The sequence below is a fragment of the Pleurodeles waltl genome, chromosome 7 (genome assembly GCF_031143425.1).
Source record: "Pleurodeles waltl isolate 20211129_DDA chromosome 7, aPleWal1.hap1.20221129, whole genome shotgun sequence".
Classification (NCBI taxonomy): Eukaryota; Metazoa; Chordata; class Amphibia; order Caudata; family Salamandridae; genus Pleurodeles; species Pleurodeles waltl.
Window position 1 is genome coordinate 498,473,684 of NC_090446.1, and position 22,569 is coordinate 498,496,252.

The 22,569-nt window shown below is 44.7% G+C and overlaps 1 protein-coding gene across 5 annotated transcripts in view; it reads left to right on the top strand.

The window, feature by feature from the left end:
- HSD3B7 (hydroxy-delta-5-steroid dehydrogenase, 3 beta- and steroid delta-isomerase 7) overlaps positions 1-22,569 on the top strand; it is a 450,561-nt gene that overhangs the window by 367,219 nt on the left and 60,773 nt on the right. For all 5 annotated transcript variants that reach the window (XM_069244179.1, XM_069244174.1, XM_069244177.1 and 2 more), the window contains exon 3: positions 15,425-15,580. In XM_069244179.1, the coding sequence (XP_069100280.1) occupies positions 15,425-15,580 (156 nt within the window). The remainder of the gene's footprint in view (positions 1-15,424; positions 15,581-22,569) is intronic.

The following is a 22,569-nucleotide window of genomic DNA, read 5'->3' on the forward strand; positions in this document are numbered from 1 at the left end:
TGGGGAGTGCTACGTGCTACCCTTGGATTCCCCTTTTCAGTGTGAGAAGAGTGCTGCAATCTTCCTGCTTTTGTGTCAAGATAGCGCGTGGTTAGACCTACCCCGGCTCCTGAGACACAGTGTGTGTTAAGCGCTGCCTTTATTTTCCCCATGGTAATTCTAGCATGTGCAGAGCATTTCTTCACAGCTCTGTATTTTCTTTTACTTTCCTTTCTGAGAATAGCACCTGGTGTGCACGTACCTTTCCCCCGTCCGCATCTATCCCATCTGGGGCCATGGGAAAAGTCAGCACAGTGTGGCCACGAGGAAAGTTAACTTTTTGTGTCCCCCGAGCGCCCCCTACCGGTAGGATACGCCATGCCTGCTTCAGAAGGCCCAGAGTCTTTCAAAGATAGCGACCGTTCCCCTGATTCCAACCGCCCGCGGTGCACAGATTGGATAATACCAGCCCAGCCTCTGGTCACTGTGGAAGGCCCTATTGCAGAGTGGGAGAGAAGTAGCCCACTGAAGTGAAGTCATGCATTTCAGGAAGCCGCACTTTCCACTGGACGTGTTGCGGGGGCAACGAGGGAGCTGCCAGCGAAGCGTGCACCCTTCTCCCTGATCACAGTGCTGGCTTTTACTTCCACAGAGGCACAGCTATCCTGTGTTTCCTTTGTGGGCAGCTGCACTAGAATGGAAATCGCGCCATCTCCCCTCCGTCGAGGCACAGAGGAGATTGTGCCTCGGAACTAGGAACTGTGAAGCCAATGCCAACACTTAGCTCTATGTGAAAGCTATGCACCACTTGTGCCTCTTAGGTAGGGCCATAACATAACCAGACCCGCTCCCACTGGCCCAGGGGCATGCCTCAAAAATTATAAGTCACTCTTGCCGACGTACCCCCACAGCTAAGAGTGATTTCTCTCATGGGGGGCGGACTACAAAGCACAATGGCTCTAAAGAAAAAAAAGAATATGTATAATGTTTTCTATTGCTCTAGAGGTTACGCCCTGCACCGTATTTCTCTGGGTTTTCTACCAGGAGACAAACTCCCACCTGCAAAGTATCTGTGTGGTTTCTGTTGTTGGGGCTCTGTGCCCTCCATACCAGGAGTACTAATTTGGAGAAAGGCCTATATCACAAGGGTATATTGCCTAATTGTCGTTTCGATGCTGACATGGCTCAGGATACAAAGTAGGATCGCACTATCTAGGCACCATTACCTTGCTTTATATTTTGACTGTGACATATGATGTTATTTTGCTTCATGTGAATGTTTGCTAGTCGGTTACAATACATGCTGCAAATACCCGCTGACAATAGGTTGTATGCCACTGGTGCTTATTGTGTAATTCGGGATAATAAAAACCATCTTCTAGTAAATATTCTATATGCACAGTATCTTGATTCATGTAGGAGGTGCACAGTATGTATGCTTATGTTGCTTTGGTCTTATGAAACATTTACCATGAAGGGACCATATTTTATAGCACAGTGTGGAGTCTCTTTTGTGGTGTAATCTTTGTGTCACTGGTGTAAGTGTGTTGCACAAACTCTTTACACATGAACTCTGGGATAAGTCTGATTTTCTGTGCCAAGCTACCAGGGGGTGAGCACGGGTTATATTTGGTGTATAATTTACTTGCCCTGACTAGAGTGGTGGGTTTTGCCTGGCTTAGGTGCAAACCCTAGCCAACCCGAAACCCCATTTCTGTGTATGTGTATATATATATATATATATATGTGTGAGATATGCAATGATAATGTAATTATTTTGCCGATGTTATTTTAGTCAATATTATATGAGGTGGTGTATGTATGTGTATAGATATGAGATACACAGGGGGTCATTCCGACCCTGGCGGTCATGGACCGCCAGGGCCGGGGACCGCGGATGCACCGCCAACAGGCTGGCGGTGCATCCAGGCCAATTCTGACCGCGGCGGTAAAGCCGCGGTCAGAAAAGGGAAACCGGCGGTTTCCCGCCGGTTTTCCCCTGGCCTGAGGAATCCTCCATGGCGGCGCTGCAGGCAGCGCCGCCATGGGGATTCCGACCCCCTTACCGCCAGCCTGGTTCTGGTGGTTTTGACCGCCAGAACCTGGCTGGTGGTAACGGGTGTCGTGGGGCCCCTGGGTGCCCCTGCAGTGCCCATGCCAATGGCATGGGCACTGCAGGGGCCCCCTAACAGGGCCCCACCAAGATTTTCAGTGTCTGCATAGCAGACACTGAAAATCGCGACGGGTGCAACTGCACCCGTCGCACCCTTTCCACTCCGCCGGCTCCATTCGGAGCCGGCATCCTCGTGGAAGGGGGTTTCCCGCGGGAAACTCAGAATTACCGCGGCGGTCTTTTGACCGCGCAGCGGTATTCTGACGGCGGTACTTTGGCGGGCGGCGGAGTCAGAATGACCCCCACAATGTCTATATATAGGAGATATACAATGATAATGTAATTATTTTGGCAATACTATTTTAGTTGATATTATGTAAGGCGTTTTTTGACATATAAGTTTATCTAAAGGGAATGATTTTTTGGTTTCCGATATTTGTGTGTTTGATTTGAGTAAAAATCTATATTTTTAACAATGATGCTTGTGTTCTCAATATTTGTGGTTTAAATAGTTAAGTGTAGCAAGGCGATATTTTCGTTAATGATCATTTTATTTTCCAATATTATTGTATTTCGTTATTGTGTGCATTGATATTATGTCAGCGATCAAGAAAAGCGAGGTTCAAGAGACTGGGGGTGGCTGTGCCAGCCACAGGTTGGGGAAACTGTCCCAAAAGCAACACTGAGGGTATTATTATTATTATTTTTTTTATCCTGTGATTTGCATCGGTGTGATTTCTGATTAATATTTGGTTTATATTTGGGCTTTCCCAAGACATGTGCCAGAAACCAGCTCCTTTTCAAACACCTAGAGAATCTTGCCATGGTATTGTGGTACATCTTATGTAGTGTGTCGGGCTAGAAATGCTTTTTGTACGACATTCAGTATGTATTTAAAAAGTGTATTTATGAAGGTGCCATGGTGATGAGCTAATATACAATTGACACAGCTGCCTGAATTGTTCCTTTTATCTCTTAATTTGGACATGTAATTACACTTTATTTTTAGCAGGGCACGATATAACCAAGTAATTAAATGCTTCTCTTCAAGGGGTGATGCTTCAGTATCTATAATGTTCAAATTTGGCCTTCGTGCATTGGTGAGGCTGTGATATGTTAGGAATAGGCTTCTCCTTATACCAAATCTATTCATCATTGAAACAAATGGCAGGAGCTGGTCATTCTCAAACACATTGCCAATCATAAATATGCCTGCTTTGTCCCAGTGCTTTAGGCATTTAATACATAAATAACCCCTTGTCTCTAGGTACCATCTTAAGAGTATAACAGATGTATATTGGATGTCTTTCTGAGTTTTCAGTCTAACCACATTCCAACAGGCAATGCAACTTTTTATAGGTGAGGAAGCGAGCCAATGGGCATGCGTTTACCATACATCATATTAAATCGTTTGGAAACTTGTATGGATCCTAGTGAGCACCCTGGTTTGTCGATGTTACACCCAAGTAACCAGTGGGTAACCACTGAAGTTGAGATGCTAGGTAGTATTATTCCATATCCGGGGCCCATAGTCGTGCTTTTTTCAGTAGGAGCTTTTAATTTAGACGGGGTGACTCTTTTACCAAGTCCCCATATCAGTTCCCCCAAAAGGCTATCTAATTTCTTAGATATAATTAAAGGCACCAGTACTGGTAAATTAACAAAGTGGTAGAGAAATCTGGGACGCAAAAACAGGTTTGCAATAGCTGCACAACCCACTCAGGCAAGAGACTGTTTTTCCTAAAATTGACCTGCAGCCTCTAGGAAGTAATTGGGGGTCCCAGGATACCCTTGCCATGTCTCCCTTTCTATATTATATTTTTGTGAGATGGAAATTCCTATTTGTACTCTGGCCGTGGGATGAGTATACAGTAATTGTTTCAAATGAAGCATGTGGTTACTTATGCCAAATGTGCATAGTACTTAAAATAAATCTCTCCAACTTAAAGTAACAAAGCCTTCTCTATCCAATGCGAGTATGACTGAGAATGGGTGTAATTAGGAAACTCCTATCACACTAAACAGGCGTCTGATATTTAAGGATGTGTCCTGCTCCAGTATAAAGCCATTTTGGTCCATCTGAACCAACCTGGAAGCAATCTAGTAGCAAGGACCCTGCATAGCAGCTTAGAATTTGGATTAAGAATGAAAAGAGGCTGATACAATACAATGTTAAGTGGGTCACGGTAAGGTAAGGTGACAACCACAGCCTCACAAGTAAGTAGCTGGGAGGCAGCCCAACTCCAGGGAGACATAATATAGCTCTCAGTTGGCTGTCAATAAATTAGATAGAGTGGTGTAAAATTCAGATGGCATCAAGTTGTTTGCAATAAATGGCCTCAACTGGCTTGACTGTTGCAAGGACCACAGACGTTTTAAGGTGTGGTAACGTGGAAAATTGCTCATGGCCCCCTCCTTTTAAGGAGCCACCTAAAAAAGTGATCTTTCTTTCTCTTTATCTCACCTTTGTTTATTTATCTTAAAAAGTGGTTCCTCGCATTAACTACCTCTACTTTTCTGTCTTCCTCATCTTAAAGGTTTTTCGGGCACCGGGCAAGGCATATTTCTGAAAGCTTAAGTATAATTCAATATTGATTGGCATTGTGCAGGCTTGAACTAGCAGATGATGTGTAATGCAGAAGTTGTTCTAAACATGAGGCCCTAAAATATATCTTGCCTGGCGACCCAGATCCTAAAGATGACACGGCCCAGCCTACGCTGCTCACTAGGTTTCTGCTAAAAGTATTCTGACTACATCTCTACGTTGCTGAAACCTCCACACTAGCTGGTGACCAAATCATCGCAAGGTCTTGAAGATGCTCTTCCTGCTTCAAAAAGCCTTTTGTGGACTGTTCCCTCCTACCTCACCCTATCACTTTTAGGTTCTACAATCTCACCAGACGCTTAGGATCATAGTAAGATGATCCTTCCAAAACCTGCGGGTCATTCACTGGCAGAAGTACCTGCTTTTTGAGAAGTGGATGCCTGTCCGATCAGGGCTCTTCCCTTTGGAACTCTGTTCCAGTGCATCTCCATCAGGTTCCATTCCGCCTGTTCTGCTGTGCAAACGCATCAAGCTTCTGAATTCCCATGTATATTGCCCAGCACCTCCCTGCTGGCCACCACTTCCAACCTCAGCGTTTCATTAAGAGCCATAGCACTTTATTCATTTTTTAAAGAGCCTAAACATAAACCTATTATGCAAGTCTCCTTATGAGACTTCTGCTTTAAACCGTTCACAAGTGTGTTTTCTCTCCTCTAACAGTTTTCTCTTTCTTCTCTTCTGCTGCCACATTGGCTCTTTTTCTTTCACTTACTACTATATACTCCCTCCTCCATCCCCCGGCCATTTCTATGCCTGCTTCCTGCCCTCTTCTCATTAATTCTGTTGCTCTTGGCCCTGACCCCGGAGGCTGTGCCTCATTGTCTGCCCGTGAGAGCTGACCCAGCAGTGGCATCCCACCGAATGATCTCGTGCACGGGCTGTACGGGATGCATGAAGGCCCAGGGTTGCTGGGCTACCAGCATTTGTGCAGGCGCGAACTAGAACTCCGAGCGGGGATCAAAGGCGAGGGTTGCCAGAATTTCTAAACCAAAAAGAAAACGGCGCAGGCTACGGACATAGTAGTGGGACTAAAAGTTCCCCTCCCCTTGCTCTTTCCCAGTAACGCAGAGCTACAGAGACAATCGCATCCCGGCGTGGAAGGGCGACTACGTGCTCGTTGCCACAGACCTATTATGCCGCCAAGATACTAGAAAGACAAAGCTCTTGGAACGTCTCAGAACGTTCTCAGTTGACCGAGGATGAAGTAAAAGCGAGATGACGGAGGGATCCCAAGTTTTCCAGTGTGACAGAGTATCCCGGCACCCACGGACTTCTAGTCCTACATGTATGAAGGTAGAAACAAACAAGTACCAGCAAGTAAAGAACAAACTGGGGCCAGGCTGGTCTCTTTTTGAAAGTGTTTCCGCAGTAAGTGGAGATGCATTTAGATCTGTACTCGGAGTTATTTGCATTTCTCATGCAGGGCACCAAGAGAAAATGTGCAGGGCCCATTTTTCGAACTCGATAGAAGAGCATTAGAATCGTGCCAAATTGAGGTAAATGTCAACGGTCCCTGCAAAAATAATGTTATACTGACTAACCCTCTCCACCCCTCCTGATATGATGAAGCTCAGAGGAAGTTCCGTGAACCAAAACATAAGCTGAGCGTGCCCTCCAACGCCGATTCGCCCCTTTTAAATCCTGCTGTGCTGCGTATGAGGTGAAACGGGCAAGGGATATGGGCGTAGCCATCAATGGAGCAGCATATGCAGTGACACCAGGGCCCGAGGAGCACACTCCTTCCTCAGTATTGCTGTATTTTGCTAGTGTGTAAGCCTGGAGGCACATTGTCATTACTTGCACTACGACCCTTGCTACACCACTGGCAAAGAGCCAAGTACTCAACCAATAAAATGTCACCAATTTAATCTAACAAGGGAAGGTTGGTGTAAATGTGAACACACTCACAACTCGAACTAATGCGCGTGCTTATCCGACCCTTTCTCAAATGTAACTAAAAAATGCAAGGACGCCTGGAAGATGTTGAAAGACCGGGGCTGCTTGGCAAATGTGGGACGCCTGGTCACTAACAGACAGTAAACCCAACACGAATACTCGTTTGTAGTTTGGTTGCACCAGTTTCCTTGTAGCGTGGACTCCTCTCCATCGCAGGATGCACAGGCTCACCAGAGTGCTGAAAATGAACAAAGAATGGCGTCAATGCAACGGCACTACAATGGTAGTGGGCATTACAAAAACGCACGACTTAACATAAGCACCTGCAGTGGGTTTATTCCCCAGAGGACACTTCAATCCAATCTTTACATAATTTAAAGGCCGGATTATGCTGGAGGGTGACTATTGTGCAACGTACGAAATGCACCAGAACCCCTTGGCACATTCCAAATACAGCGCCTAAAGCAACGTTTATTTCTACAGGAAAAGTAAATGGCGCCGCCTAGAGCATATAATGACATGTGTTTTTGGAGAAATGGCACGACGCGATAGTCTCATACACTAACCCAGACCTGGAATTGGAAACAAAATGTATTGCTGGAACCCATAAATTGGGGGTCAATGTGCAGCAGAGGAGAGGAGGTGGAGCCACGAGGGGAAGAGTTTGGAAAGCAGAGACTGACCGTTTTATGCGTTTATTAAAAAAAAAAAAAAAAAAAATCTGCTACAAATAAATTGGCAACAAGTACAAATGTGACAGTAAATCTGGTTAGGTTATTTAATTGGTCCCACAGGGGCTGCATTTAAAACTATTTTACAGGGTTAGGGCACCTGCTTGCAGAGATGTGTGTAAGAAATTTTGAGGGGATAGCAGTATGGTGTAAATTCACCACAATGCCAGGGATAGCGGAAGTGACATCACACACCATTTGACCTTTACTTTGACTCACACATCCATACTTACTACCCATTCACACACTTTCACATATAAATACACTGTCATTTACAAGTATGCATACAACATGCATTTCCCACCATTCATACTTACCCCAGCTGCCTGAAAGTATATTCCAGCTAAATGTTGTAGGAAAGTACCCTCTTTTTGGCATAGTTATCCCCACTTTTTGCCTGCTGTCAGTGTGCTTTGACTGTTTTGACTAGGATCCTGCTAACCAGGACCCTCTAAAATAGGTTGCTTAGGACTTTGCACACCCCACAATTGGCATACTGGTACCCCCCAGTAAGTCCCTAGTATTTGGTAATTAGGTACCCAGGGCATTGGGGTATCAGGGGTTCCCCATGGATTGCAGCATGTATTGTGCCGCCCATGGGAGCCCATGCAAAATGTGTCTGCAGGCCGGCCATTGCAACCTGTGTGAAAAGGTGCATGCACCGTTTCACCACAGGTCCCTGCACCAGGTCACTGTAAGTCACTCCTATGGTAGGCCCTCATAGTCCAGAGGGCAGGGTACAGGTACCTGTGTGTGAGGGCACCCCTGCATGAGCAGAGGTGCCCCTACGAACTCCAACTCCATTGCAAAGGACTTTGTAAGTGTGGGGAAGCCATTTTACCTGGTGGTAACTCTAACCTGGGCATGTTTGGTATCAAACATGTTGGAATCGTACCCCAATACTGTTGCCAGTATTGGTTGTATGATTCCATGTACTCTGGGGGCTCCTTAGAGGACCCCCAGCATTGCGCCTACCAGTTTATGGGGTTTTCCGGCTGGCCCGTGCTGCTGCCACCCCTCAGACAGGTTTCTGCCCTCCTGCTGCTTGACTAGCAAGATTCCAGCAGGACTACTCAGCATAGTTTTCTTCATCTCCTGGCCATTGGAACTGCAACTGCATCCTCCAGGATCCGGCAATCTGCAACTTCAGTGACGACTCCGCTCTACAACATTGCTTCTCTGGCTCCTTCCAGCAACTGCAACATTTTCCCAATTGTGCATCTTCTGAGGGTGACGAGTCTTCAGGCTGCACAAGAAGTAAGAAGGAATCTCCTCCGGAGTGAAGGAGTCCCTCCCCTGCATCCGCAGGTACCAACTACAATGACGACCAGCTGCATGGCTCTTCTCCCCTCCTACGCTGTGCGGATCCTACTTCAGAGGTGGTGGTCTGTAGTGGTCCCCTTGGACCACTGTACCTGCTGGCCAACTTGAGAAATGGTAAGCCCTTGCCTCTCCTTGCAGGACAGTACCCCTGTGCACTGCGACTCTTGGCTACCAAGGCTTGTTTGTTCCTCCTCCAAGAGATCTTCAGGCTCCCGGTAGCCCTGACCCCAGCACTCCTTCATGCAAAGCAAAGTCTCCTGCCTACTGATCCAGTGACGTGGGACCCCTCTTAAGGTGTGCTGAGTGGGTGTCACTGGGACTGCTGTGCCTGCTGTCAGTGGGTTGCCTGTGGGGGCTCCTTCCTCTTCTTGTGACTCTCCCAGCTGCTGAGGGTCACCCCGGACTCCCCTCCGTGGGCCGAGTCCCCTGGATCTTGCTGGTCCTCTTCAGCCTTGCAAACCTTATTCTTCATCTCTTGCATTTGCCAAGAGTTGTTGGTAGTTTCCAGCACCACTAACCGACTGCATCTCAACCACTGACCTGGGACGTCATGTGCATTACTCCTGGGACTTCATTTCAGCTTCTGTGATGCACTGCTGACCTTCTTTGCCCACCGTTGATGTGGTCTTGCATCCACAGAGGGTTGGGTAGTGTTCCTGCCACCACCGGAAACTCCAACTCAAACTGGTCTTGGTCCCCTTCCTTTGCAGGTCCTCTTCTGTCAGGATCCACATTTGGGTTCTTCCAGTCTTGGTTGGGTATTTTTTCTTTTCCAAAGTCCTCCTATTGGTTTTGGGGAAAACCAGTTACTTACGTCTGCTCTCCTCGTCCCTGGGGGTCACTTTGGGACTCACTTTTTGGGGTTCCTAGTTCCCCACCCAAGGAAGTGGAATCAGTAGAAGGGAGCTGGAGGGAGTGCCTTTCACATTCTACTTTTTTAGTAAATGGTTTGGCCCTTACCTGGGGCCCTCACTATTTGCTTTTGCTTTTATCAAAGCTTATTGATTTCTTTGCTATTTACTGATTGCTAATGTGTATATAAAAGTGTGTTTACTTACTTCCAGCTGGGGGATTGCCTGTTCAGTATTCTAGTATTTGTGTTACTATAATAAAGTACCTTTTTATTTTTGTAACACTGTGGTTCTTTCATGTGTGTAAGTGCTGTGTGATTATAGTGGTATTGCATACGCTTTACATGTCTCCTAGATAAGTCTTGGCTGCTCATCCACAGCTACCTCTAGACAGCCCTGGCTTACTAAGCACTGTCTACACTTCACAAATAGGGGATACCTGGGCCTGTTATAAGGTGATAACACCATAGGTGTGCTCACCACACACCAGGCCAGCTTCCTACAAATGTACACTATTTTTCATTAGTCTAATAGTGAATAATATTATTCACTATTTGTGTAATAAAACAATTGACAGAAAACCAGGAGAGTGGAGACCCCAACTGAAGTCCATTGAAGTCATGGATTTTGCCACCTCTGAGGCCAAGGGTTGGAAAGGCAGTGATAGGGGTCACAAGGTACAAGCCAGTGGTCACAGGTGCGCCCCTGGCAACCCCTGTCCATTGATAGCAGTATGATAACTCGGGTGGGTGTTGCAGTTCTGGGAGAGTTCTGTGATTTATCCATTTGCTGTTTTGACTCATAAGGAGGCACAGACAGTTAATGCGCCTGATCCAAAGCAAATTGCCTAAAATGCAGACCAGATTTGTATGTATGGTTTTAATTAACATAAATGAGGTGAAACTGATACCACATTTGTATTTTATGAAGATAGGCAAGTGGGCTACTGCCTTTGACACTGAGGTCATTTTGTTCCAGTTTATAAGTTTCAATCTTTCTAATATAGCACAGTTTTCTATTAACCGGCATCAGGGAGCTGCATGAAAACTGTAAAACATGGGTTGAGGTCCTTATTGTTTTTTTCTCAATCTGTTGTTATTCTAACTTTGCAGATAAGGGTTCCTTTTGGATATAATAAAGTCTTTTAAGTGCAGACAATCCCAATCGCAGCATTACCATTTTATATCCAGACGGTGGGCCTGATTACGATCTCAGTGGCATTTCCACTGAGATTACTAATACGGCAGAGATGAGGCTGGCGTCAAGCCGGCGGCCTCACCCTCCTCGTATTATGATGTTTCCACCGGGCTGACCGGCGGAAATGTCATATTATGAAGTTTCTTCTGGTCAGCCCAGTGGAAACAGTGCAGCAGCATTGTCTCCTAAAAGAGCTGAGGCCAATGATGTTGCATGCAAGCACCTTTGGAATAAGCACAGTCTGCAGAGCATTTTGAGGGTGCTGGCAGTGGGGCCCCTGCACTACCCACAACATGGCCGTAGGTGGTGCAGGGCCCCCCTATGCCTCATAGCACCACCATGGAAAGGAAGGTGGAAAGGGGAGTCCTGATCAGCACTGCGGTGCTGAACTCCGCACCACCATGGCTGACCAGGACTCCCCTGCCACCAACCTATCAGGAGCCATGATCCTGGTGGTGGCAGCGGTCCGACCACCAGGTTCATAATCTGGCAGTCGGAACTGCTAGGAGTGCGGTGGTCCGACTGGCACCGCAAGTTTGGTGATCCTCAGACAGCCAAACTCGTACTCGGGCCCTATGTGTTTCTCTGACTATTCACTTTTAACATATAAGGATCAACACTACAAACGTGGACGATGTGTGATTCCTACATGTTATAGTCCACATTGTCTTATGTAAGATTTTCTGTACATTGATCTGAACAGTTGTGTGATATATTGAGTCTGTGTATGATATAAAATACCCTGACACCCTACACTGGGATAAGTAGCACTATAAAAGAACGAAGTAAAAAAAATAATAGGTACTATTTAAATCATTGTTTGCGGAAATACACCAAAATATAGCTGTCATTCTTACAGTGCATATACATTTCTTACATAGGGGGGATGAACAAATTCTTGTGGTGTGAAAATAAGCTGTGCACATCAGTTTATTTCCACTGTATTGGCGTCTAGGGGATAGGCTTGAGATGGCTCCCAGCCAGCATGATACTTCAACAAAAGATGTGCTGATGGCCCTTTAAATCAGGCCTTTGTTTTGGGCTTGCTGAAAGTTAGAATAAGAGAGCTCCTTGATACATGCAGGTTGCTACTGTGAACAAACAGAAAGCAGACTGTGTGTGTGTGCTGCTTAATTGTGTGCTGGTGTTGTGAAACTACACCAGGACAAATTCAGCATACATTTACCTGGGTCAGGGAGATCCCAGAACTGGCACAGAAATAGCTGCTGGAACCTGGATCTCCCAGTTTACTACTACTACCCCAGCCAGTGTTATAAATAATGACAGTTTTTCCAATCATATACCAGTAATCTTCACCTTCTTATCTTGTATTCCTAGATAAATGTATGTTGGTTCTATGTGTGGAGCCATGGTGCGGACAGAGTTGTAGATGCCCCCTTAGTTTTCCTATTTTCCTAATGTGCCTATACCTGTGAGACCAGCCCTGGCTTTAAAGCAAACCAAGTTTATTTCAGCTTTCCTCAGCTTAAAACGTCTTCTAGTCCAGTGTAAGCTAATGGGGATGTGCTGTCAATGAGAGCCCCATCACACACAGGGGAAATTAATCCCTAGACGTAGTAGCCTTTTGATAAAACGTGACTTGTTTTTGACATGCTTCTTCCTTTAGAGCCTGCTAAACTGGGAAACAGTCAGTCCTCCCGCTGGTCTGTCACAGAAACAATGCTGCTCTCTCAAAGGCAAGTTCCCCATCAGATGCAGCAATGCCTTCGAGGAAGATTACTTGACCTAAATGAAAATAGACTAATTCACATACCCGATGGGCAATCTCATTACCTGGTGTGGCATCACAGGAAGCAGTGTTACAGGAGGTGATGTCACAGACCTATCATATCCCTCACTTTAAAAGGAGTGGACTTATTTTTCAGTCAAAGCTGTGATACGTACAGTGTTTTCTATATATGAACGCCAAAATATGTATTCAAATTTACCAGGTATACATCAATAGTGAACGCAAAGCAGTGAATATTTTTAGCAACACGCAAACCTACATATATATAATACTGCATGCATTTATAATCCATCATTATTTGCATATTATGATATAATGAACTCTCATCTTCATATGGTCGGAAATGATACAGCTCACATAATGGTCTAATGACTGTCTTCTGAGGTGCATGTGTGCCCATATTTGGGCACCTGGCTAAATTGCACCTGTTCTGTGATGCAAAACCCTCATTGTTTAAGAGCCTCAGAATGTGTCACAAAGAAGTTCTTCCTGTCTGCAAAATAACTTTTCCTCGAAGGTCCCATCTAGTAGACAGTGATTAAGATCAGCAGATCTCTTACTAGATCCCAGGAATTGGTTGTCCTTCATTGGATGGTGTATGTGTGTGCTTTTTAAAAACCTTTTGACAGCCACAATGTGGAACTTTGCCCTTTTCTGTTCGTGCAGTCTCTGATCACTCAGTCTTTCAGAAATGTTGATAACCCCGTTAGTTGCAATCAAGTTCGCCTTTCAGGGTTATCCTTTTCACACTTAACTAGCACCATGACACTTGCCTGTGTATTTGCTTGCTAAACAAATGGAATAAATAAATACATTGTTTTGTATTGCAGCATTATTGACTACCCCTATGTGGGTCACTGAAACACTTGCCTACATGAGTAGCACACTACACTATGTAGGGTCTGTGGTTGGAAGTGTCGACTTTGTTTTGATCGTATGTACAAAGTGTTTCCATAGCGTACGTGATGACCACCGAGGTTGCTGTTATCATGTTATGGGACGCAGCGTGTAGCAGTGTGTTGGGTGATGAAGTATGAGAGACAGATGTGCAGTTTTATGGTGTTCAGTATACTAGAAGCTTTGAACAGCTCTGCAGGTTCCTTTATGGTACTTCATATCATACAGTATTATGTAGTATGCCTAGCTGGTTACTGCACTGTGTTGTCTAATCTGAGATTCTGTGTATAGGTGTGGTACTGAGCGGGCATGAGTGAGGGGAGAAAGAAGCAGAGAAAGCTGTTGAGATTCCTATTTTGTTTATTATTAACCAATATCTGAGTGTCTTTGTGAGATGTAAAGAAGAGATCAGAGTGTATAGATATTTGGGACCTGCAGTGGCCGACTATGTGTGTGGCAGATCTCTTCAGGTATTCCACGCCTGTTTATTTGTTGATGTTTTTTGTTTTTGGCTGGACAGTGCTGGTGATGGACAACCCTCATAGCAGATTTGTCTTATGTGAATTCAAGAGGTATAAGTTACACTTTGCTGCTGTCCGTTACGTATTATGGTTTTAGTATTATTTTAGGCCATAACAGTCCTATATGGAAGCACATAACTGTATGATGTCAAGGCAACTCATATATCAGCCCTTTTTTACTTACCAGCTTATTGGAAGCAGTTTTCTGGTAGAGTTTGTGGGTTGTAAGCTGAGGACTGCGTTTGAGAATGCAACTGTTTTCTGCACTCTGTTGCTCGGATGCAAGTGGTGCAGTTATATGGGAAATAGCCATGTTTTCAATTGTCTTTGGAAGTGTATATGCTCCTGGATGCTTCTAATGCTGGCTGGTAGTGAATTCCAGAGCTTGGCAGCTTGTACTGAGCAAACAAGGCCTTCTGCGAGTTTCGTATGGTAAGGTGGTATGATAAGTGGTGCAAGCCTGGAGTACAGTGTTTTGTTTGGTTTGAATTGCTTGAAAAAAGCTGTCAATATAGCTACCCTTTTGCTTAGGTGGCCCTGTGGACAATGTAGGGTGCCTTTAACATTGCCCTTCTAGCTAAAGGAGATCAGTGGAGCAATTGCAGGATTGGACTAATGGATTCTCTTGGGTGAAGATGGAGAAGAAGCGTTACGGCAGCATTTTGGATGTTATATTTTGCGCCATGGTATATGTTATTGGCATAGTCAAGCTTGGGGATTATGGGACTGATTAAGAGTTTGGCGGACGGAAAAACCACGCTGCCGCACTCCTAAAGGGGTGGTCGCCACAATGCGGTTGACCTCCCCGCCGGCCCCATTATGACTTTACCACTGGACTGACAAATGGAAACCGAGGTTTCCGCCGGTCAGCCCAGTGGGAAAGAGGTAGCAGCATTGGCGCCGGCTCATAATAGAGCCAGGGGCAATGCTGCCACACTCAGAAGACACCAGCACCCTCGAAATGCGCAGTGTCTGCACATTTCAAGGATGCTGGGCAGGGTGACCCCTGCATTGCTCAAATCATAGGCATGGGCAGTGCAGGGGCCCCAGGTGCCCCCCTGCACCTGTTCTCTTTCAGCCTTTTCATGGCAGTGGTACTACCATGAAAAAGCTGACGGATATCAAGGTTGTGATCAGCAGGGCGAGCAGCTCTGACTTCAGTGCTGCTCTGGCTGATTGCAACCTGCACCGCCGTCAGCCCATCGGGATTTGACATCCTGGCAGAGACAGAGGCCCCCAGCCATGAAAAGGCTGGCAGAGAACATGGTTGTAATCAGCACGGCTGTGTTGACTTCAGCGCTGCAGCTGCTTATTACAACTGCAACTGCTGTCATGCCATCAGGATCAGAGATCCTAGCGGAGACAGCGGTCTTTTAGCAGTCTGACCGCCAGGGCCGTAATGTGGCAGTTGGACTGCCACAGCTGCGTCAGTCTGACGTCCACCTGCGAGTCTGTCGGTTTTCAGAGTGCAAGACTCATGACAGGGCCCTAAGTTGGGAGTTTACTGCATACCCCCCAAAACAACATGTCCTTGTTAAACAAACCTCTTTCTTTTTCACAGAGGATGTGAAGGTGACGCTGAGACAAGGAAACATCACCAACCTGACTGAGGTCATGGCAGCTGTTGAAGGTGTGGATGTCGTCATTCATTCTGCCAGTATCGTTGACGTATGGGGGAAGTTTTCACCGGACAAAATTAAAGAAGTAAACATCAAAGGTAAGACGATGAGCTAAGCGTGTGAGGTTTTACAGACCAAAGAGCGTATTTGTGTCATGAAGGCCAAAAGGTAGCAATGTTGTCATGTAAACAAACACCTTTGTTAACTGTGGTATACATGCAGCCACTGTCAATGCAGGTAAACATCCTGAACAACGTGTTGGGAACAACACAGACGTTTCCCACGCAAGCATAACCACGCTCGCCGGAACAACGCATGGCTTTTTATCTGCCTTAACCACACATGTGTTGAACTATGCATATGCATGGTTAATGCACAGAAAAAGGTAGAGTGGATCGCTAGAGGACGCAGTCAGGTAAGTGGGGTTGAGGGGTAGTTGTTAGGGTGGTGGTGGATAAAGGCCTTGGGGTGGGGATTGAGATTTGTTTTAGGGGTGGGGTGGGAAGTGTTTGTGTATTTTTTTTTTTTTTTTTTTTTTTTAGGGGAAGGGCTTAGGGTGGGGGATCGCGTAGGCTTGGGGGTGGATAAGCGGCTTGGGGTGGGGGTTGGAGGGTTGGGCTATTTTTTTGTTTTAGTGGCAGGGGTAGGAGGATGTTTGGATTGTTTTTTTTTTTAGGGTGGATCGGGAGAGGGTGCAGTCAGATAAGTGGGGCTGGGGCAGGATTGGGGGTAGTTTTTAGGGGTGGATTAAGGCCTTGTGGTGGGGGTTTGGGCTATTTTATTTTTAGGGGCAGAGGTGGGGGGTCATGGTAATTTTGTTTTTAGGGCGGGTAGGTGGGTCAGGGTAGTTTTGTTTTTAGGGGTGGGGGATTGGGGTAGTTTTGTTTTTAGGGCAGGTGGGGGGGTCAAGGTAGTTTTGTTTTTAGGGCAGGTTGGTTGTTTTTATGGCAGGTGGGGGAGTCAGGGAAGGTGTTAGGGCTCAGGGTCGGTGGGCAGTGCCGGGGTAGATTTGTGTTTAGGGCAGTTAGCTTTGTTTTTAGGGGCGGGGTGAGGAGGTCAGGGTAGTTTTGTTTTTAGGGTTGGGTTGTGGTCGGTTGTTTATAGGGCAGGGCGGTGTCAGGGAAGGTTTTAGGGCTCAATCTGGGTGGGGGTGTCGGGGGTCGTTCAGTTTTTGGGGTCAGGGTAGTTTTGTTTTTAGGGGTGAAGAGGATGGGTCAGGATAGCTTTGTTTTTAGGGGCAGGGAAGTTTTGTTTTTGGGGGGTTGGGGGTAGTTTTGTTTTTAGGGCGGGTGGGGGTTCGGGGTAGTTTAAGTATTAGGGGTGGGGTACTTTTGGGCCTTAGGGTGGTTGCATGATAGAACCACGCATGCCGCTCCCACACATGCCTTTACTTGGCATGCTTTTACAACGAAAAATTGTTATAAAGGCATGCGTGGAAACAACGCTGTCGTTGTTCCGACAGTGTTGTTAAGGCATACGTGGTTCTCGCATTTGTTGTTTTATCATACATTCCATGATAGAACACATAGCCTGCGTTCTCATTATATATACTTTGGTGTTGCCAGCGTTTTCAATGACGTAAACAATATGACTGACATAATCGTTCACACAACTGAGTTTGCAACCTCATCCGACTCCTTGCTAAGTAGATCAATCATGTGGCCAACATCATCTACACTATCATCCATACATCTAATTTCACAGCACGTGTGGCCAATGTACTCTTACGCCTAACTAGCATTGTTAAACCGATTCAATTCTCTTACACCATAACACATCTACAAATTCAAGGTGTAGTTGAAGATTACATCGAACGTCCACATGCATAAAGTTTTCAGCTGCACCATACTGTATATCGGGAAGCCTTTTACATGGACCACTGTATACAGCGAGTATTTCAAGAGTGGATACAACATACAGAAGTGTTTTGTGAAAACATTTAATATGTACACAGAGTGTTTTTTTGAGGAGGAGCTGTACGGAAAAGTTTTTCCTTAAGAGCTTACTCTAAACAGAGAATATTGAATGAGGGCCTTTTGTAGTCGAAGAAATTGCCTGTGACGGTATTTTGTATGAGGGACATGTGTTGTCAGCATGATACATACATACGTAACAACAAAGCTTTCCCCATAGGCAATTAGAAATAGGAGAATGTCCCATCAGGACCAGTCGTTTCCTGGGAATAAGTCCTCAGTGCTAATATTTACGCAGGCCTATGTTATACATGAAAGTTATCTTGGACTATTGGAGTCTGAGTAGTAGGCACATTAGGAGGTAAAGACATAGGGGCTGATTATGAGTTTGGCAGTCCGACTGTCAGACCGCCTAACCCGCAGGGCTGACGCTGTCATCAACCTGATGGCGTCGCCCCTCGTCGTATTACGAAGTTTCCACCTGGCTGACTGATGGAAACATCATATTATACCATTTCTGCCAGTCAGTCCGGCGGAAACAGTGCAGCAGCATTGGCCTCGACTCCCTTAAGGGAGCCTAGGCCAATGCCGTCGCACACAGCACCCACGGAATGCAAACATTGTGAAGGTGCTGTCAGGGGAGCCCCTGCACTGCCCATGACATGGTTATGGGCAGTGCATGGGTCCCCCTCTGACACCGAGCACTGTCTTTCCCCCAGCCTTTTCATGGCGGGGAATCTGCATTGAAAAGGCTGGCAAAAAGTAGAGTCGTGGTCAGCATGGCAGTGCTGAACTCGGCACCACAATGGCTGACTACAACTCCAACCGCTGCCAACCTATCGGGATCTATGGTCCTGGCAGTGGCAGCGGTCTCCTGGAGGTCTGTCCTCCAGGATCGTAATCTGGTGGTCCGACCGCTAGGAGTGAGGTGGTCTGACCACCACCGGGGGTTTTGTAATAAGGCCCATAGTCCCTTGACATATTGTAAGTGGGAATGGACAAAGGCCACTTTTGACATTACTCTCTGAATTCAAGTAATAGAGATTTGCCAGTTCATTCTGAGGTAGAAGGAACACCTAACCATGAACTGGCATTTAGATATGAGATAGATCGGAACCCATTATGCCAATGTTTTTAACTGGTTTAATACATTGTGCTGGCACATTAGGTGATCTGCCATGGTAGTTGATGGTGGGAAGCAGTTTCTTGTTATAAAGGTGTATTTGTCATGTCTGCGTTGATTATATAATGGTTGTGGAACATTTAATACATGATTTCATGTAGGCATTAGCTATAGGGGAAGTTCAAGTAACGACTTTTTGTTGACCTCAAGGGTGACTTGAATGTCGCCCGACTGTTGTACACAGAGGTCAGATGATGTGTGGAAGTGGAATGATGTTTGCATTTATGTGAAGGGGAGATATAGTGGAGACCTGTGCGTCCTGCTAAACTACAACTGTGCTGCAAAGCTGAATGCAGTAAACAAACTGTTTGTGATCTGTATTAGAGTAAGGATGATGTATGGCCTATTGCATGTTACTGACTTCCATGTGATGTCAGCAATCTGTTGGGATAGAGTGGTTTACAGTGTTGCAGCAGATTGAACTTGAGGTGATTGTTGTAATTCAGTTGTTTGACTTTGAGTAGGCTTTGTTTAATAGAGGATATGTCAGCTCGGGAGGTTTGCTCATTTTAAAGATGCTTTGTGTGTCACTGTGCAGTTGTAGGCAGTGCGATGGAATGATCAAGCAGTGGATGGAAATGGAATAGACTTTGCTTTGCAGACGAAAGATGTAATTGTAGAACAGTGTTGGGCACTCCTGATGGGAAGCCACTGGTTAATTTGTTAAATAATGAGTATTGGTGTTCAAAGCTCTGATCATGATAACCTCGGCCAGCGCCATTACATGTTGGTGCATGGAATACAAAGGCTGCATAGTCTGGAATCCACCTCGTGTCTCTTTAATCCACTACCAGACAATCCCTGGCCTGTATCTCACTCCTGCAGGTTGTTCTTTCTTTCTTTGTCACTGTTTTTCCATCTTCCTCTTTCTTCCTTCCTTCTGTTGTGTGTGTTTTTCTCTCTTACTCTTGGTAAATGTTCTATGAGGAAAAATGAATGTTGGTCCCCAACAATGAGTGCCGGTGGCCCCCACCGGCAACAACCCACTTAAATTAAGTACAGTGGGAAGTGTGGTTCGAGGCAGCCTGCCTGGAGCACAACACTTTTGATGTCAGTGAGGATAGAATGGTACACAGTCACTGAGAGATCTATGATCATGAGAGCTGCTGCTACCCCAGCATCTGCTGTTTCTAGAGGTCATTCCAAATGGCAATGAAGACTGCTCTGGATGACCGTTACATGAAATGGCCATGAGTGACTGGGTTTTATGGGATTCCTGTAGTTTGGGTGGGGTTCATGTTCTATGAGGCAACCAGATGTTCAAAACGGACTAGTAACTGTTTGGATTTTCAGGGTCCTTTATGGGTTTCTTAAGAAAGGTTTTGTGCAAGCAGCTTGAAGTAATCAGGCCATGCAGGTTTTTAAAAGGTACATGCTTCTTAGCGGCATCCTTACCAGCACTAAGGGGGATGAGCGCCTTCTGCCACGTCCCAAACCTTTCACACCCAGGGGATCCACAGCTATGGAATGCCATGCTAGCGGCAAATTGTGCACTACGCACATGCCAACCCACTATAACATTCCATGATGTCATACAATGTCCATCTTCAGAATAAGTGCAATAATATAACAACAACACGTCTGCAAATACTCAGTGTACGTATGGGATAACTGAGAAGTGGCCCTGCGCTCTCACCCACAGTAGTCAATTTATCCCCCTGACTAAATATTTCACTATACCACAGAAATGTGGGGAGAAAAAACGCAATACTAGAAATATTTACACAAAACAAAATAAATACACCACAAATATTAAATAATTGAAAACAAATATTATATTATTCAATTAATGCAAATAAATGTTATCAAAAAGACCAGACAAATCACTGTCTATGATCTATATGATCTTGAGGATTGTTTCCCATATAACATTTTCAGGAGTGAAATGCACCAATAGTATTACATGTACATCATAATTGCACCTATAATGTTCATAGCATGTACATCATATTGATTATAGTTGCCAAAATGGGTCCATCCACAAGATGTAGATGAAGTTGCCACCCACTGCAGTTGCCAACACATGTTTCGCGGAATATCTGATTCTTCAGGGCAAAATCCATTTAAAAACAGACCAGCATAACCGTCTTAACTCATAAAGTAATTGCTTCACAGTCTGCAACAAAACTCATCAACCGAAACTGATAAATCATAAAGGGACCATACTCTTGTTCATCTACTCAAATACTGCATCACAAAGAAACTGTCACATAGGGCAATGTATATGTACATCTTCAACGATCCAGTGAAATTAGTCCTCAAAAATGCAGACTGGCATTGCTGCACAAACCTCCAAGGCGAGTTCAGCCATTCTTGAGGACTAATTTCACTGGATCGTGTATGATGATGTACATGAAATATTATTGGTACATTTCACTGCTGAAAATGTTTTATGGGAAACAATCCTCATGATCAGATAGATGATAGTGATTTGTCTTGTCTTTTTGATACAATGAATTAGCATTAATTGAAATATTTAATAATTCATTTTCAATGATTTAACATTTGGGGTGTATTTATTTCGTTTTTGTGTAAATGTTTCTAGTATTCAGTTTTTTTCTCCCCACATTTCTGTGGTACATCTGCAAACACACCAGTCCATAAACCCTCTCTCACATACACACACAAACACAGCCTAATCATATATTAAATCATACAACATGGGCCCATAAGCTTATGATAATTGTTAAATGCTTTGTAAGCAGAACAAATACATAACTGCAAGAGCACGCATGGAAGTGGATGGTGGTCTCCGTCTGATGGATCTTTTAGTAGACTGGGAAGTAAGAGTTAGCAAAAGATTTACAATTTAAGGTTTGTGAAGCCCATTTGGCCACACAATGAGAACCAAGAATCAGCATGTAAAGATTAGTGGATTTATTACAAATTAGTAATCATGCCAATATAGGAGCATATCAAAATCGGATTGTAAAGGTACAGAATCGGAACCATCAAACTGAAGTACCAAAATAAATTCAATCTCAATAGCATAAGGCATACAGAGATTACAATCACAGCAATACAGATACTAAGAAACATGAATTGACATTCCTTAAAGGAATTTGGATTGTTCCTTCTAAACATGAATAGGGTTAGTTCATCTAATCCAGGTTCCAACTAGAATGGGTAAATGCAGACTAAAAGGTCTCCAGGGAATGAAGCGAGGTAGGTGTCTTCCTCGTAAAGACTCTAGTAGAAGTCTTAACACAAAGGAAATCAGTGTTTGCACTCTTTTGCCCTTACGGTGCATAGCTTCATGCTAAGAGGATTGCACCTCTCTGAGTCTAAAGGAATCTGATGTAACTTTAACAATGGAACAATGTGAACACTACCTTAAAGTGGAAAGTTCCAGGAACATCCATAATTCTAAACACATCACCAAAAATGGATTCATTTCTTGTTTTTCACAGTGCACAGCTGCAACATCAGTCACATCTCCCATCCCACAGAGCTCCAACGACCAGGTTAACCTTGAGCATCCTTGTTCCAGATATGCAATGAAAAGGAGGTTTTGTTCTGCTCATTAAATAAAGTCCATGCAAAGATTTTTTCTCTAACCGTAATACACAATACTCTTTTTTTATAACTCAGAAATCAGAAATGCACACCTTCAAAAGAAAAACACTTGCAGAGCACTGAAAAAAATACATCTCATATTAAAATAAAGGTAAGGTTGAACTAACTTAATAAACCATTGTCAAGAAGCACTTCTAATACACAATTAAAGGCGCATGCATAATGTATGAATAAATTAGTGTCAGTAAATTAATCCGTGATTACATCTGCAATGTGCTTTCAGTAAATGCAATACATCAAAACACAAGTTTAAATGTGAATGAGAACTACAAATCTTCATGTTAAAGTTAAACACTAGAAAACATGTATGTGTAAACGCTAGTTTCTACAGGGAATAAATCTCCAAATTATTGTTATACATTGCCAATAAAACATGACTTTTTAGACATTGTCCTATGTGTTGTGCAGTACAGAG